Consider the following 16,233-nt stretch of genomic DNA (forward strand, 5'->3'; position numbering starts at 1 on the left):
CTTCTTGTCCTATGCAGCTAGTACTGACTAGCAGGTGACCATCTGAACTACTCTCCGAATTGGTTGAAACTGTCTGGTGTACTCTGCTATGACATACATAAGGGGTGAGCCATCACTCTCTGTAGCTGGTAAACAAGAGAAAACAGGCACATACAAAAAAAATAGGAATTTCTCACACCTGTGCTTGTGAAGGGTCCAACTAAATAATTCTGAAGTTCCCTTTAAAACACTGCTTATAACTATTTTTTTTTGTAGTAAAAACATCCCTACTGTAGTGGTGTTTACTTTGTGTTGATTTGTTGTTGTTGTTATCTTTGTCCCATAGACTAACAATGTAAATGAATCCGCACTTTATTTTCTTGTGTTTTGTGTTTCATTAATAATTACAATTTTGGCTAATTGCTTTCCTGGTGTTGCCTCTGGAAATTATTTATTTTTACAGAGACTATCACAGAATCTTCAGATACCACCTGATTCCCTGGAAGAGCTCAAAATTATCCTTGGTACAATTGCAGAGATCAGAGGCATGTCACTCAAGGTGGAACTGAAATATTTAGACATCTGGGAGAGATACCGAACTCTTGCAATGTACAATATTCCAGTAAGTGAATATTATACCTTGTCTCATAAAACAATTTGCGTAGGAGCTTGGGGCACAAATGCTTCACATGTGAACGAATAAATGTTTTCCTATTAAGACATTTCATAGAATCATGGTACTGCTGAGGTGAGAAGGGAGATTGTCTAGTCCAACCTCCCTTCTCAAAGCAGTATCTCTGCTTTAAATGGACATATTGCATGTGTTTAAATCTGATTCATAGAATCATCTAGGTTGGAAAAGGTCTTCCAAATATCCAATCTAAATCTCCCTCAGTGCAACCTGAGACTGATTCAGGTCACTTGGAAGCTGTTTTCACATTTTGCACATTGACAATGTGAGTACATCTTTATTTTCTTGTGACTAGTTGTTGCTTGTGTGAGATTACTTGTTTTGTTTTAGATAGCTGAAGAAGAGCAAGAGATGGCAGACAAGATTAAGGAAAAGTGGGAGGCTCTCTTCTTTGAAGCATCAGAAGTTGATAACAACCTTGGAGGCATAAAAAAGAAATTCACAGAGGTAGTATTTGTAATTAATATAAAAAAATAGAAATGGAAAAGAAAACAACTTAAACACTGTTCTCTTTAGATGACACAGCAACAGATTGAGGACTACAGTAAGGAGATAGCAGATTTCTTCCATAAATTTGTGGCTGAAGGACCTGGTGCTGTTGGGGAAAATCTTGATAAAGGTAAATGGATTAATATGTGTGAAGTGATATCTTTACAAAACTAGTCTTAAGAAAATTCTTCAAAGGTTTTTTAAAACAAGCAAATTCTGTTTTCCTTATTGACATAAAAACCGTTCAAATGGAAATGTGACATTTTTGCTACTATAATTTCTACAGAAATGCCATCGTACTTATTCCCCATGATTGATGGGACAGTTTATCTAGAAAAATTTCTCTCCTTTCCCAGGATTGGAACTCATGGCTATTTTTGAAAAAGAAGTGGAGAAACTGGAAAAAGTTCATCAGGAACTGGGCAGTGTTGAGAGACTTTTTGACTTGCCAGCCACAGTGTACCCTGACTTAACAAAAGCGCAGAATGATATGAAAGGTCTAAAGCAGATCTATGAAATTTATGAATTACAAAAAGTAAGTGTATGCATACACACGTGTATTCAAAGCTCATACCACACATAAAGCTGGAGGGTAGAAGAAGAAGCTGCTGTAGTTACTATCAACCCTGTTTCTGAGCCTTTGCATGAAATAAACTGTGACCTGTAAATGACTATCACCATGAAATGAGTTTAATGATGTTAGCAGAGAAGCAAAACAACATCTCTGGAGTGAACCAAACACATGCTCTTACTTACCAGTTAGGAACAGACCCCCAGAAATTATTGGGTGGCCTTATACTGTACAAGTCTCCTGATTATTGCAGTTGAACTACATTTAGCTATAGTATGTGTATACAGGTGATGATGTGTTTCTCAGGCTTTAATTGATCTTAACTATTTTAATATGTATATATATTTTTAAAAATTAAAATGTCTTGATATCAGCAGCAATTACATGTAAAGTATGCTCTTACAGATGATTTTCCTTTTTTTTTTTTTTTTTTTGATTGTTATACAACTGCTTGTGTTTTGTTATGAATCTGTCTTGAATGTGAACCTGTCTCTTCCTCTCTTTGTAAAAGCTTAATACAATTATATGTACATACTGACTGTGGTCTCTAGATCCGACCGTACTGAAAAAAAAATTTTTTTGGTCAGACCTAAAAAGAAATATGATTTTTTTCCTTCTTGTGACCTTGTTCCCAGGCAGCTAAAGAGGAATGGTCTCGGACACTTTGGATAAACCTCAATGTCCAGTTTCTTCAGGATGGAATCGAAGGATTTCTTAAAGCCTTTCGAAAGCTGCCCAAACCAGTCCGCAGTATGCCAGTGGCCTTTCACTTGGAAACAAAAATGAAGGCGTTTAGAGACTCCATTCCTTTGCTGCTTGATTTGAAAAATGAAGCTTTAAGAGAAAGGTTTGATTTGATTTATTTAAAAAAATATTATATATATTTATATATATATATAGGAAGATTTTATTAGTTTTGTTAGAACTTTCAATTTTAGTTGCAGGGGTCATGCTGTGTCCTGCAGCTTGAAACTTCACTTTCTGCTTAATGAACTGATGTAATAGCATACACCATGATTATGATGACTAGAGTACTTTGTGTATTTAAAATACTAGTTCTTTAAACAATGCAAAACATGGTTTTGTTATTATATTTTAAATTACAGTTGTTTTCATTTTTTACTGTATTGTGGTGGTTGGTGTAGTTGTTGATGTGTCAATTTAAAACAGGCATTGGCAAGACCTTATGGAGAGAACAGGCACAAGTTTTGAAACAACAACAGAAACATTCACTTTGGAGAATATGTTTGCTATGGAACTTCACAGACACACAGATATTATCAACGAAATAGTTGGAACAGCTGTTAAGGAACTTAGCATTGAGAAGGTAATTTAAAAATTGTAATAATACTAAAAAGACAGATGACAATAGTTTGTTTTATGTGAGATCTTTATTGGAATGGCAGAAAGTTCTGCCATCTTCAGGGAGCTGCTGTGAAGTAACTAATAGATCAATAGCTCTGTTAATAAGCTACAACATGGCACAGAATCTTAGTTGTCTTGACTTCCGCAGCAGTGTATTGGATTTCTGCTATTACATTAAGCAAGTCTAATTTATGAAAAGGGATCTGAAATGGAATTTATTCCGTTTTCATCACAATATTGTGAAATAGACCTCCTTATAAACTAGGGGTGAAAATCTGTGCAAAAAACTTTTCTGAATTAACAGATTTTAAATTAAGATTATAATTCCCTAGTTTTTGAAGACTGAAATATGCACCTTTTTATGCTCACATGCAGGGTGTGAAGGACATAGCAGAAACATGGGAACAAATGAAATTTAACGTACAGATATACTTCAAAGGCACTGAGAAGAGAGGCTTTATTCTGGGATCTGTAGATGAAATTCTAGAGGTTCTTGATGATAACAATGTCAATCTTCAGAGTATCTTGGGCAGTCGTTTTGTGGGTCCTTTCCTTTCAACTGCTCACCACTGGGAAAAAACACTGTCATTGATTGGTGAAGTAATTGAGGTAAGGAGGAAAGTGCTGGACTAAATAATTAATGCTTATTTATAATCAGGGTTTTCTATTGTATTTTTTTTTGTCTTTGATGGCAACATTTGACTCTTAGATCTGGATGGTGGTTCAGAGAAAATGGATGTACCTGGAGAGCATCTTTATTGGTGGAGATATAAGATCACAGCTTCCAGAGGAAGCCAAAATATTTGACAGCGTAGACAGGATGTTTAAAGAGGCAAGTAACTGACTTGACTTGTGATCAGCACAGTTATTTAGTGTGTTTTGCTTTATGTTTTTTTGCTGTGTGTTTTGTCATTAGCTAAATATACTTTAGTATAATCTATTGCTGTTCGGTATTTTCTAGTTTTTCTTTTCTTCCCATGTAGATAATAGATGAAACTGTAAAAGAACCAACGATAAAAAAAGCCTGTGAAGCCCCAAATCGTCTATCAGACCTCCATCATATAAATGATGTGCTGGAGAAATGTCAGAAAAGCTTGAATGATTATTTGGATTCCAAGCGAAATGCCTTCCCAAGATTTTTCTTTATATCTGATGAAGAGTTGCTTAGTATCCTTGGCAGCGGTAACCCACTTTGTGTCCAGGAACACATGATAAAGGTACAGTGTCTGGCTTTCCAAAGTGCCCTGTGCTTTTAGGTGCTTTTAGAAGTTGAACAGACTATGCTCTTAAGGGTGCACTAATATTTCTCGTATACAAAGAACATCCTGGCAGCTTCTTGAAGAAACTTCTGAATAAATAAATCAGTCTGATCAGTGGTCTCTCCTGGCTCTCATACTGAACAGTAGTGGTTAGGGTAGAGAAGATTCAAGACACACCAGGATGATCAATCATTAATGAACCTTCTTGTAGCTCCTGATAGGGCTTTATTTCCTAGAAAAAAAAAAAAAAAAAAAAAAAGAAAAAGAAAAAGAAAAAAAAAATGTAATTTGAGCCAGATCATTTGCTTGTTTACAATGCAGTTGGGCTTCTGAGCTATACATCAGCATTTGTATTTGATTACTTAGAGCCAGATCCATTTTTACTTTATAGTCCATGGAAATTTCCTTTCAACATTAAATGGGGGATAGATACACTTAAATCTCCAAAGCTTGGTTTCTCAAATGCCAGTAAGTTTCTTTGCTGATTTCAGATGTATGATAACATAGCTTCCCTGAGGTTTCACGATGGTGATAATGATAAGAAAATCGCAACAGCCATGATTTCAGCTGAGGGGGAGGTGATGGAATTCCGGCAGGCTGTAGCTGCAGAAGGCAGAGTGGAGAATTGGATGACAGCAGTGCTAAAAGAAATGAGACGAACAAACAGACTCCTTACCAAGGAAGCTATTTTTCGATACTGTGAAGACAGAAGCAGGTGAAATGATCAGTATAAAGATAATACAAATACCTTATATGTTATTACAAGCCTGTAGCGATATAGAAAATGAGAAACTTCATTTTTTAATTTATGCACAGTTTAGCCTGTATTTCTGTAAGTAGAGGGGATATACATGCATATCCAGCATTTTGACTGACTAGAAAAAAAATTGGTATCTATTGTATGTTACTTACTAAGCCTTGAATTTTCATTTTTAGTGATGTGTGCACAGTGTGTTTTTCTCATTATGGATTCTACTTGGCAATTTTTACACATGGAATAGGTAGTTTTTCTCTGAGAGTATTTCTTAGGCTTTAGAAATAAAACATCACACCTTGATGGAATTCTATACATCTTTTTAAACCTTTGCCCATGTTGTGGTTGTTGCAGAAATAGGAGGAGCTTCCTTTTCTTTTTTTGTTCTGATGAGTTACTTAAATAGTAACTCAGACTCCAACACTATATCTATTTCCCACAGAGTTGATTGGATGTTGCTCTACCAAGGCATGATGGTGCTGGCTGCTACTCAGGTGTGGTGGACATGGGAGGTGGAGGATGTCTTTCGGAAGGTGAAGAAGGGAGAAAAACAGGCAATGAAACTGTATGCTAGAAAAATGCACCAGCAAATTGATGACCTGGTTACTCGCATTGCAGTGCCTTTGAGCAAAAATGACAGGAAAAAATACAACACTGTTCTCATTATTGATGTTCATGCCAGAGACATTGTTGATACATTTGTAAGAGACAGGTAAACTCCCCAACCTCTTGAGAAAATACCATATCCACAAATTGTATTTCCTTCCTTTTATCTCATATAAGCACATCTCTCTTGTGTAGCATTCTGCAGGCTCAGGAGTTTGAATGGGAAAGCCAGCTGCGTTTTTATTGGGACCGAGAGCCAGATGAACTGAATGTGCGGCAGTGCACAGGCACATTTTCATATGGTTATGAGTATATGGGTTTGAATGGACGTCTTGTGATCACCCCGCTTACAGATCGTATTTATCTTACACTCACACAGGTATATATTAAAGTAGATTTTTGCTAACACACATTTTAAAAATATACTTCCATGCAATCACATAACTGGCAACTAAGAGACTGTTGAAAAAAAGTTGAAAAAAAAAACACAATGTGAACACAAATATATCTGAAATAGGTGGCAATAGCCTTCTCAACTGATTGCCTCAAAGATAATATAGAATGCATTCACAGACAAGATTTAAAGCTTTTTGTACCCACAGGTTTGTTCATTATTTTGCTACCAGCTTAATACAAATACTTTTCTTTGCTTTTTGGTCTGTTTTCAAAGGCTTTATCAATGTTTTTGGGAGGAGCACCAGCAGGGCCAGCTGGTACAGGGAAAACAGAAACAACCAAGGATCTGGCCAAAGCACTCGGCTTGCTGTGTGTAGTGACGAACTGTGGAGAGGGCATGGATTTCAAAGTAAGAATTTAAGATCTGTATTCTCTGAGAGAAGTTACTGTTCATTATCAGTGCCCAGGGTAAGGACATAATTTCAACTTCAAGGGTAGTTGGACATACTGAAGGTGTCAGATCTGTTGTCGTTAATGCCTTGTGCCAGGCCCCAAACAAGTGAGTATATTTGATAATTTGATACATGGAATTCAGTTTGTAAAATACCGTAGACTGCATTATTCAGACTTGCGTAGTGGCGACATGATCAAGAGTTAACTGTTCCTCCCATAGAGATACCATACCAATTGATAATGAAATATAGTAAAAAAAATGTCTATTTTGAATAAATTCTCAAAGGAATTTCAGGATTCTATCTATGCTTTAAGCAGGGAAACAATGACTAGGTGATATGTACCTGAGCTCATCATGGGCTATCTGCACTTGACAAATAATTATTGAAAGACCTTATGACAGATTGCTAGTTCCTGCATATATAGATATCCAGAGGCTTTACCTGGTCATTAAGACTTTTAACGTACTTCAAAATTTGCTGATGCTGATTTTTTTTTTTATGTACTCATTGTTGAGATATTTTTCTGCTTGTTTTTGTTAGGCAGTTGGTAAAATCTTCTCTGGTCTTGCCCAGTGTGGAGCATGGGGATGCTTTGATGAATTCAATCGTATTGATGCTTCTGTGCTTTCAGTCATTTCTTCTCAGATTCAGACTATTCGAAATGCTTTAATGAATCAGCTGAAAACATTTCAGGTAAAGATTAAAAAAGGAAGAGCAATTGTTAAGGCTAATCTTGTGCTTGAAGCCAAGAGTCAGGGCTAGACACCATCATTAGATCAAAGGGCTGTTTCTTTGGTTGTGCTGAACATTTGTACTGAACATTTCAAATTCCAGAATATGTACTCTTACATACTTTCAGAGATATTAAATCTTTCCTTATTTCCTAATCCTTTCCTAGCTTCTTCCTTTGTGAAGTGGGAGAAGAGTAATCTAAATAGGATAATACTAACTAAAAGGGATAATAGTATAGTCGTAGTTAGGGAGAGGATTAACTTAACTTGATGTGGATTGTGAGGCTTAATTTAATGATGTTTACTGGAATTCAAAACCCTCAGACAAAAAATTACTTTGAAAAATATGAAATGTCTTGATGTTTATGTCCAGGATAATAATAATGAGTTGAACGTACCTACATGACTATCTAAAACTGAATTTTTAACATGTTGTGCTTACTGGGTGCCCCAGTATTTTTGTTTTTCTTTTTTATCAAATGGTACTATTTATTTCAGCTCCAAATGCACATTGTTCTAAAGCTTTCTTACACTTTCAGTTTGAAGGACAAGAAATTAACCTTGATAGCCGAATGGGCATTTTTATTACAATGAATCCTGGTTATGCTGGCCGAACTGAGCTCCCTGAGTCTGTAAAAGCTTTGTTCAGGCCTGTGGTTGTTATTGTACCAGATCTTCAGCAAATCTGTGAAATCATGCTCTTTTCTGAAGGATTCTTGACAGCAAAGGTAAGAAAATTGTATTGCTATCTATACCCACATATACACCCTTGTATGTGTGGTCAGTGTTTGGTAATGACTTACATATTTGTGATAATGTAACTTAACTCTTAAACAGATCCTTGCCAAAAAGATGACAGTGCTATACAAGCTGGCAAAAGAACAACTCTCTAAACAACATCATTATGATTTTGGACTGCGAGCCCTGAAGTCAGTGTTGGTGATGGCTGGAGAACTGAAAAGAGGATCAGCAGACCTCAGTGAGGTAGAGTTGCCACTTAGTTACCCTCAGCAGATCATCGTTTTCATTAGGAATAGGATGTGTTGACACATCTGCTGTTTGACTGCTTTGGAAATAGGAACGCTAGTGTTATCTGTCTCGCTATTTTCTTACTGAGTTTCATCATGCCCTCTGTGAGCAAGTTAGTATCAGAACTCAAAGTAGGGAAACCTATAAAAATGAGATGCTTTACTTCTTGGTATATATTTCATATGAAATTTTGATGTTAAATCTAGGATGCAAATAGCCTCTGGGTGAATAGCGAAAGCTGGTTTCTGAACATAAACCCTAAATTGTGTGCTCCTGTCATCATACCATAGAACCATAGAACAGCTTTGGCTGGAAGGGACCTTAAAGAACATGTAGTTCCAACTCCACGTCATGGCCAGGGATGCCACCCATTAGATTAGGTTGCCCAGGGCTTCATCCAACCGGATCTTGAAAACCTCTAGGTATGGGGCATCCACAACTTCTCTGGGCAACCTGTTCCAGTGCCTTGCCACTCTCTGAATGAAGAATTTCCTCCTAACATCTAATCTAAATCTCCTCTCTTTTAGTTTAAAACCATTCCCCCTTGTCCTATCATTATCTGCCTGAGTAAAATAACGCAGTTGTTAGTCATACAGCTCAAGCATTACACCATATTCATAAATGAAAGTTTTTCAATGCTGCGTTGATTATTATGGCTTTCTTTTACACCTTTTATTATTATTTCTATGTGTACACTTGTTATACCCAATTGTGTAGGGAGATTCCTATTCAATTTTTTGCCTAAAAACTTGGAGAAAGTTGAAGGAAACCCTCCTATACCACTATTTACAGATACAATGCAGGTTGTCAGGAAGTTGGGGTCTAAATAATGCTCTCAAGGGAACTACAAAACTTGTGAATGTTTATAAAACAATTGAGTATTTTATTGTTTGTTTTAACATCAAATCAAGGAAGCTATGGAATGACCCACTCAAGCCATTTGGCATTTGGTTAATATGGTAGAAAAAGGCAGTGTATTATTCTTAGCTATTGGTCAGCTTAATCCTTATAAAATGGCCTTTATTTCTGCTAGTTAACTGATGCCAAGAAAGCATTCTCAAAGCTGTACTATAGTAATCAGGCAATGTTTTTTAGAGGTGTTTGAAAGTACTACATATTAGATAATTGGTTAGCTATTTGGTAGAGATTGATCCTGCTATATTTTGTTTAGGATGTTGTACTGATGAGAGCTCTACGAGATATGAACCTTCCCAAATTTGTGTTTGAAGATGTACCTCTCTTCCTTGGCCTAATATCTGACCTATTTCCTGGCCTGGATTGCCCTCGAGTCCGCTACCCTAACTTTAATGATGCTGTAGAACAAGTGCTGGAAGAAGGAGGTTATGTTGTTTTACCAGTCCAGGTATAAAAAATGTTAATTGCCTGACTTTTTGGTGTAAACATTAGGCTGGGTGTGCATTGCTGCACTCTGGAGTGGTTCCAGGAACGCTAAGCAGATATAGATCAACTGCTGATTGTGTCCATAGAAGATTTATGGATAGCAGTCTTTTGAATTAATGTTTTTTTTTTTTTTTTTTAGGTGGATAAAGTTGTTCAGATGTATGAGACAATGTTAACTCGGCACACTACAATGGTGGTTGGACCTACTGGAGGTGGCAAATCAGTTGTCATTAACACTTTGTGCCAGGCCCAAACCAAGTGAGTATATTTGATAATTTGATACATGGAATTCAGGTTGTAAAATAGCATAGACTACATTATTCAAACCTGTGTACTCATGATAGGATCAATAGTTAATTGTAATATTTGCTTGGGTTAACATGAGATGGTACTGTGTCATCTTAATATTGGTTTTCTTGTTGTGTTTCTAGGCTGGGGTTATTGACAAAACTTTACACACTGAACCCTAAAGCTATGAGTGTGATTGAGCTATATGGGATCCTTGACCCTACCACACGAGACTGGACAGATGGAGTACTGTCAAATATTTTTCGGGATATCAACAGGCCTACAGATAAGAAAGAGCGAAGGTAGACTGCTAGAAATCAGTGTGATGATTTTTAGATACTAAGTTTTATGTCAATATTTTATTTTTACATAAAACAAAATATTTTGTACTGTGCTAGTTCAGAAACAAATGCAAAATAAGTGTTTAGGGGGTCTTTCTGTCTCTTGTGAGTTTCCAGCCTCAGTGAGACAGAGAGAAACCATGCACTTATCAAAGATGCATGGGAGGCTTCAAAACACTTGGATTGACATTGATACCTTTCATGGCACCTCTGCATTGTGAAATATGTAAGTAAAATCAGAGATTAGTCACTGTATTCCTTGGATCCTGTAACCACAGATACATTCTGTTTGATGGAGACGTAGATGCTCTCTGGGTTGAAAACATGAATTCTGTCATGGATGACAACAAGCTACTGACCCTGGCAAATGGGGAGAGGATTAGACTTCAGTCACACTGTGCTCTGTTGTTTGAGGTGGGTAATGAATGTACCATTCAATACATGGGAAGGGTTAGATACAATTGGGTCTACAGAGCCTGAAAAGCAGTTACTCTGGCTATTCTGTAAGTGTACGGTTATTTAGTATGTTCATTTTATAGGTTGGTGACTTACAGTATGCATCTCCTGCTACAGTATCCCGCTGCGGAATGGTCTTTGTAGATCCTAAAAATCTGAAATACAAGCCTTACTGGCAGAAGTGGACACAAAAAAGAGAAAATGAGGTGGGAATTTCTGCACTTGGTCATAGAGTATGTATTAAATACTGAAGTGTAGACAGATTTTTTTAAAAAAAGACATCACCTTTGTTAAGTCAGTCTAATTTGCTGAATTGCCTTACAGTTCATTTGTCATTAAGGTCTCTGTTAATGAGTTTCATTAACTGTATAAGTTGGCCTTTGGTCCTTTTTCATGGAAAGATGCTCTATTAGGATGGAAACCAGTGAGAGAGGGCCTGATTTCTAGAATTAAAAGCAGAAAACCCAACTCACATTAAAGAATATTGAGTCTACGGCCCTTTTAAATGCACGTTGATACTTTCTTTGCAGTTTTATGTTATACTATGACAAAAATAAAATACAACATACTAATGTAGAACAGTTTATTTGAAGAGAGAGCCTGTGTTCTAAATTAAGTTTAATTATAAGCCCAAGTACTGATCTTCTCCTTCATTCCTAAATTGATTTCCTAATGCATATTAATTTATTTGGATGTTTTAGTAAATGTTACAGGGTTAATTAATGATCTTTCATCTTTGTGTGGTATTACCTGCTTTTCATGTAGATGAAATTTTAATTTTAATATGAAGTGCTCAATTTTTGTCTGTGTGAACTATTATGTTTTATAGAATAAGTATCTTTTGTGCAAACAAATATGATTCAGTCTTACATTCTTTCCAAAAGTCCACACTTAACTGACGCATCAAGGTCAGGAGAATAGTTGCCTTACACTCTCTCCCTAGTCAGTGCAGTAAGACAGGCACTCCCAGAGCATTGTTAAGATCTTAACAAGGAGGAATTCCATGTTCTATACCTGTCTTTCCCCTTTATGTATGGGGGTAACCTAATGCAAATACGATCCAAATGTACAAACCTCAGCTAAGTACTTACAGTGTGGGACAACAAATCTAATTGCTAGGCCTGTGGCAGAGGGCAAAACACAGTTCCCAGCTTTTCTAACTTGTGGTTGCTTCTGAGCAGAGACGAAACAATAAATCACTTTATGTGATCTGCAGAGAGTTAAGTGAGATTGCTTATCCTTGTTTCTTACATTTAGATTAAAAACTCAAGTCCACAGGGAACTAAAGTAAGACAACTTAGTTGCTATCATCTGATGAATCCAGATCCTCACCTGCTGAAAACCCAGTCCATACAACAATGTCAAATTTCTCCATTTGACTGTACCTTGTCATTGGTAGAAGTAATTCCTACAAGAGCAATTGTATTTGGTTAGCCACGTGTTGATGGTAAGCTTTGCTTTCACAAATCAGCTTTCCGTGGGATGAATTCTTGTCTTTTTCTTCCTTCAGCAAGAGAGAATTGAATTGAATCGTCTCTTTGAAAAATATGTGCCCTGCCTTATTGATATGATTACGGAGGGAATTGTGGATGGCAAACAAGGAGAAAGGCTGAAGACCATTGTTCCTCAAACAGATTTAAATATGGTGAGGAATAGAAAGTAAAGGTTGAAAAAAATTATCTTAAAAGTGAAACTGAATAGTGAAGAGACTAAAACCTCCCAAGGAAATCACAAGAGTAGAGTTCACACTTGAAATGTTGGTTTGCTAACAAGAGACAATAGAAAGAGTCAGTTCCTAACAATGCTCTTCTGTCATTAAAACTTATATCAGTAGATATACCTGTAAGAAGAAAAGATCAGCAAACACTCAGGCATCTGAAAACATATTAAGAGTTCTTATGTATCTAAATGGATTCTATTTATAGTTTTTGTCTTGTTTTTCAACAGGTGGTGCAGTTGACTGTGATGCTAGAAGCTTTAATTGTGGTACAACCTGATGATCTTGATGTTCTGGAGTGCTTCTTCTTGGAAGCTTTATATTCCTCCTTAGGTGCTGCTCTTCGTGATACTGGGAGAATTAAATTTGATGAATATGTTAAACGTATTTCCTGTATGTCAACTGTTCATGATGACAACATTCTTGCTAAGCCAGGGGAGTTGCCAGGTAGGATTTTGTCAAAATTCACTCTGAATCCCTTTGATTATGTTAGAAAAGTCTTAGTTTCCATAAAGGTACAACATTGTTCTTCCTTCCAGCTAGCTATTCTGGCTGCAAAATACGTTTGTTGTTCTCTGACTATCACTAAAAATCCCTTATAGTTATTGATGCTAGATGAGTCTTAGCAACTGGTTTATTCTCACAGAAGAGTACTTTTCTATGTCAACCTGAAAAGATAATCAGTGAAAGGAAAAACAGAAAGGGAAAGGAAAAGCAGTGGAAGGGTGCTAATAAGCAATAATATGATCCAAGTGCAGGACTAGGAGAATTTTATTTAATGTCTTACTGGGGTAAATGATAAGTAAATGGAACAGTGTTGCACTGCATAGTCCAGAATCTTACCCTTCATTTTCATTTCAGTCAGGTTATTTTCTTATGAAATATTTCAATGTCCTAGAAAACTTCCAGCTCTTTAATCGTTTGCAGGTCAGCTGCCAACTTTGTATGACTTTCATTTTGATGGTTTTCAAAAAAAGTGGGTACCTTGGATGAAACTTGTTCCTGAATATATTCATAATCCTCAAAAGAAATTTCTTGACATTCTAGGTAAGTATAAGATAAAATATAGTGATGTTATGCTTTTAATTTATAATGTGTGGCCACTGAGTGGGTGGCACTTTACATGAGACCTCCTCTTTCTGTGCGGAAGGTCATCTACTCATGTTCAGTTTCTTGTGATGGCAGAAATCAATTTCTTTAATGTTCTTGTCATAATTTAACAGGGATAGAGTTGATATATACAGCACTGTGTAATAATGAAATAAGGAAAGGATGAATATATTTTTTTCAGTGCCTAAAGCTTATTAGGAGGGCCAGAAGAGCAGAAAATAGATTCATAGTCTGCTCTGCCAGAAACCCTAGGAAAAAGATCAGTGGTTCAAATGCTCAGCAGATAAAAATTACATTCTTAAGGCCATTATTGGTTGTTACTTAAAGCACTCTGTAATTGTGAAAAGTGCTTTCCATAGTTAACGGCAAATTGACCCTGGCTGTTTTACAGTAGGATTCAGCAAGCACAGGTTAACTTCACTGACACAAGAGATAATGGTATGATCTCTGAAGTTGCTCCTGATGGCAGGCTATTCACAAAGAACAAAATTAATCTCTGTAGAGTTCAGAGAAAATGCTTAGGATCCAAATAAGTCCTGATTATGACCTTGAAATAGGGATTAAATGGAGCTTAATCAGTCCATGACCCTTCTATATGGAGGAAAAATTATTTTCTAACAGATCTATAGTAGAAAAGATCACAATGATAAAAGCTGAAAAGAGGTAGTAAAGCAATTAAAAATTTCCTTCAACATTGGTAGTGAATTGATATTTCATATTATGTCTTTGTGCAACTGCACATTAATACTTGGTGAGTCTGATCCAGCACTATTCTATAAATATAAATCCCCCAGCTGTACTGCATTTTAATTTAACCTGCTGTTCTGTTCATAATCTTTTTCAGTGCCTACGGTGGAGACAACACGCACTACTTGGGTGCTAGAACAGATGGTAAAAATAAAACACCCAGTTGTTCTTGTAGGTGAATCGGGTACTTCTAAAACAGCAACTACACAAAACTTCCTAAACAATCTGAACAAAGACCTTAATGTATGTATGAGTCATTTTGCCTTTTTTGAAAAGCTGCATATTCATGTTGTGTTCTTGTGCTAAATTTCCATTATGAAGCCTGAGTCTGTGGGTAGCAATATTAACTTTAATGATGCCTCACATGGGTTCAGAGATCTGACTGCAAGCTCAGACCCAAAGTATGTGGATGATTTGAGAATACCTAAAGATCAGAAATGTTTTGTTTTGTTACTTTATAAAGTAAAGTAAATGTAATTGTTAAAGATTTAAGAACAGGAATTTTACTTTTTTGTCATGTGTAATTAAAGTGAATAACTGGACCAGAGGAGTTTTTCCTCTATGTCCAATAATTTAACACAAAAAATATTTTCTAGAATGATCTAGTTAAAAAAAAAAAAAAAGAAAAAAAGAAAAAAGAAAAAGAAACGGTAAAAAAATATTTTTAACCATTTCCTTCCATCTGCAGCAGCTGCTAGTGATTAACTTCTCTTCTCGTACAACGTCAATGGACATTCAGAGAAATCTAGAGACAAATGTAGAGAAACGAACTAAAGACACTTACGGCCCTCCCATGGGAAAACGTCTCATTGTTTTCATGGATGATATGAATATGCCAAGGGTAAATTGCCAATGGTTTGCAAGGTAGTTTAGAAACATCTGGGGGGGCACTGCTGTGGTCCCTTCATATATAGATCCAGCTGTATGAAGACACAAGATCTTGTATTACAAGTCAAGGAGATTTGTGGTAAGTGCAGAACTGGATTTCAGCTTAGGAACTTCAGAACAGTTGGACTTGTGACCAGCATGGGGTATTTCAGTCTATTACAATATTTGTCTTCTATATAAGAAGTATCTCCTTTTGGATCACTTCTTTATGCCAATAAAATCATTTTTCTGTGGCCTGATATTGGTTGCAGGTGGTCTCCTGTAGAAAACATGCCTTCCTCTTTGCATATGGGTCAGGAGAGTATGTGTGTGTGAAGTTTATCTTGGAGAAGAGGCACTTCTGCCATATGAGACATTGGAATGAATGTTCACAATCAGTGTCAGAGCTTTACAAAGTGTCACTTAGTTCTTGTAACGTTCTCTTGAGTAGGGTGCACAGTATTTCCACATTTATAGCAATATTTGGCATGGTGATGTACTGTGCTCTAAATATCTTGCCTCTTTTCTGTTACAAAGGTTGATGAGTATGGAACACAACAACCCATTGCCTTGTTGAAGCTGCTACTAGAAAAAGGTTTCTTGTATGACCGTGGTAAGGAGATGAACTGTAAAATTCTCCGAGACCTGGGTTTTATTGCTGCCATGGGGAAAGCTGGAGGAGGTCGGAATGAAGTTGACCCTCGATTCATCTCACTCTTCAGTGTTTTTAACATACCTTTCCCTTCTGAGCAATCACTGAATTTGATCTATACCTCCATTCTGAAAGGCCACATTGCGGTAATTTCACTTTTTAAAAGATTGCTTAACATGTTAATAATTTTGAAATAGACATTTATTTCTGTATTGTCACAAAACCTGTAAACATCTGTTATTTCCTGCTTATTTAGAATCTCTTGCAAACTTTTCCCTTGTATTTTTCAAGAGATGTGTTTACATTATGTAGATAAATTCTTGAATAAT

General features: G+C 36.4%; 1 protein-coding gene across 3 annotated transcripts in view; it reads left to right on the forward strand.

The window, feature by feature from the left end:
- DNAH10 (dynein axonemal heavy chain 10) overlaps positions 1-16,233 on the forward strand; it is a 57,306-nt gene that overhangs the window by 16,504 nt on the left and 24,569 nt on the right. For all 3 annotated transcript variants that reach the window (XM_035340388.1, XM_035340389.1, XM_035340390.1), the window contains 27 exons: positions 443-601; positions 1,001-1,117; positions 1,187-1,289; positions 1,516-1,694; positions 2,366-2,577; positions 2,901-3,057; positions 3,471-3,704; positions 3,805-3,927; positions 4,079-4,312; positions 4,846-5,069; positions 5,551-5,820; positions 5,910-6,093; positions 6,385-6,519; positions 7,106-7,258; positions 7,836-8,024; positions 8,134-8,280; positions 9,497-9,688; positions 9,866-9,984; positions 10,158-10,316; positions 10,634-10,769; positions 10,895-11,017; positions 12,322-12,456; positions 12,759-12,975; positions 13,456-13,575; positions 14,483-14,628; positions 15,074-15,226; positions 15,790-16,050. In XM_035340388.1, coding sequence (XP_035196279.1) covers positions 443-601; positions 1,001-1,117; positions 1,187-1,289; positions 1,516-1,694; positions 2,366-2,577; positions 2,901-3,057; positions 3,471-3,704; positions 3,805-3,927; positions 4,079-4,312; positions 4,846-5,069; positions 5,551-5,820; positions 5,910-6,093; positions 6,385-6,519; positions 7,106-7,258; positions 7,836-8,024; positions 8,134-8,280; positions 9,497-9,688; positions 9,866-9,984; positions 10,158-10,316; positions 10,634-10,769; positions 10,895-11,017; positions 12,322-12,456; positions 12,759-12,975; positions 13,456-13,575; positions 14,483-14,628; positions 15,074-15,226; positions 15,790-16,050 — 4,581 coding nt within the window. The remainder of the gene's footprint in view (positions 1-442; positions 602-1,000; positions 1,118-1,186; positions 1,290-1,515; positions 1,695-2,365; positions 2,578-2,900; positions 3,058-3,470; positions 3,705-3,804; positions 3,928-4,078; positions 4,313-4,845; positions 5,070-5,550; positions 5,821-5,909; positions 6,094-6,384; positions 6,520-7,105; positions 7,259-7,835; positions 8,025-8,133; positions 8,281-9,496; positions 9,689-9,865; positions 9,985-10,157; positions 10,317-10,633; positions 10,770-10,894; positions 11,018-12,321; positions 12,457-12,758; positions 12,976-13,455; positions 13,576-14,482; positions 14,629-15,073; positions 15,227-15,789; positions 16,051-16,233) is intronic.

This window comes from Oxyura jamaicensis, chromosome 15 (assembly GCF_011077185.1).
Source record: "Oxyura jamaicensis isolate SHBP4307 breed ruddy duck chromosome 15, BPBGC_Ojam_1.0, whole genome shotgun sequence".
NCBI classification, from domain to species: domain Eukaryota; kingdom Metazoa; phylum Chordata; class Aves; order Anseriformes; family Anatidae; genus Oxyura; species Oxyura jamaicensis.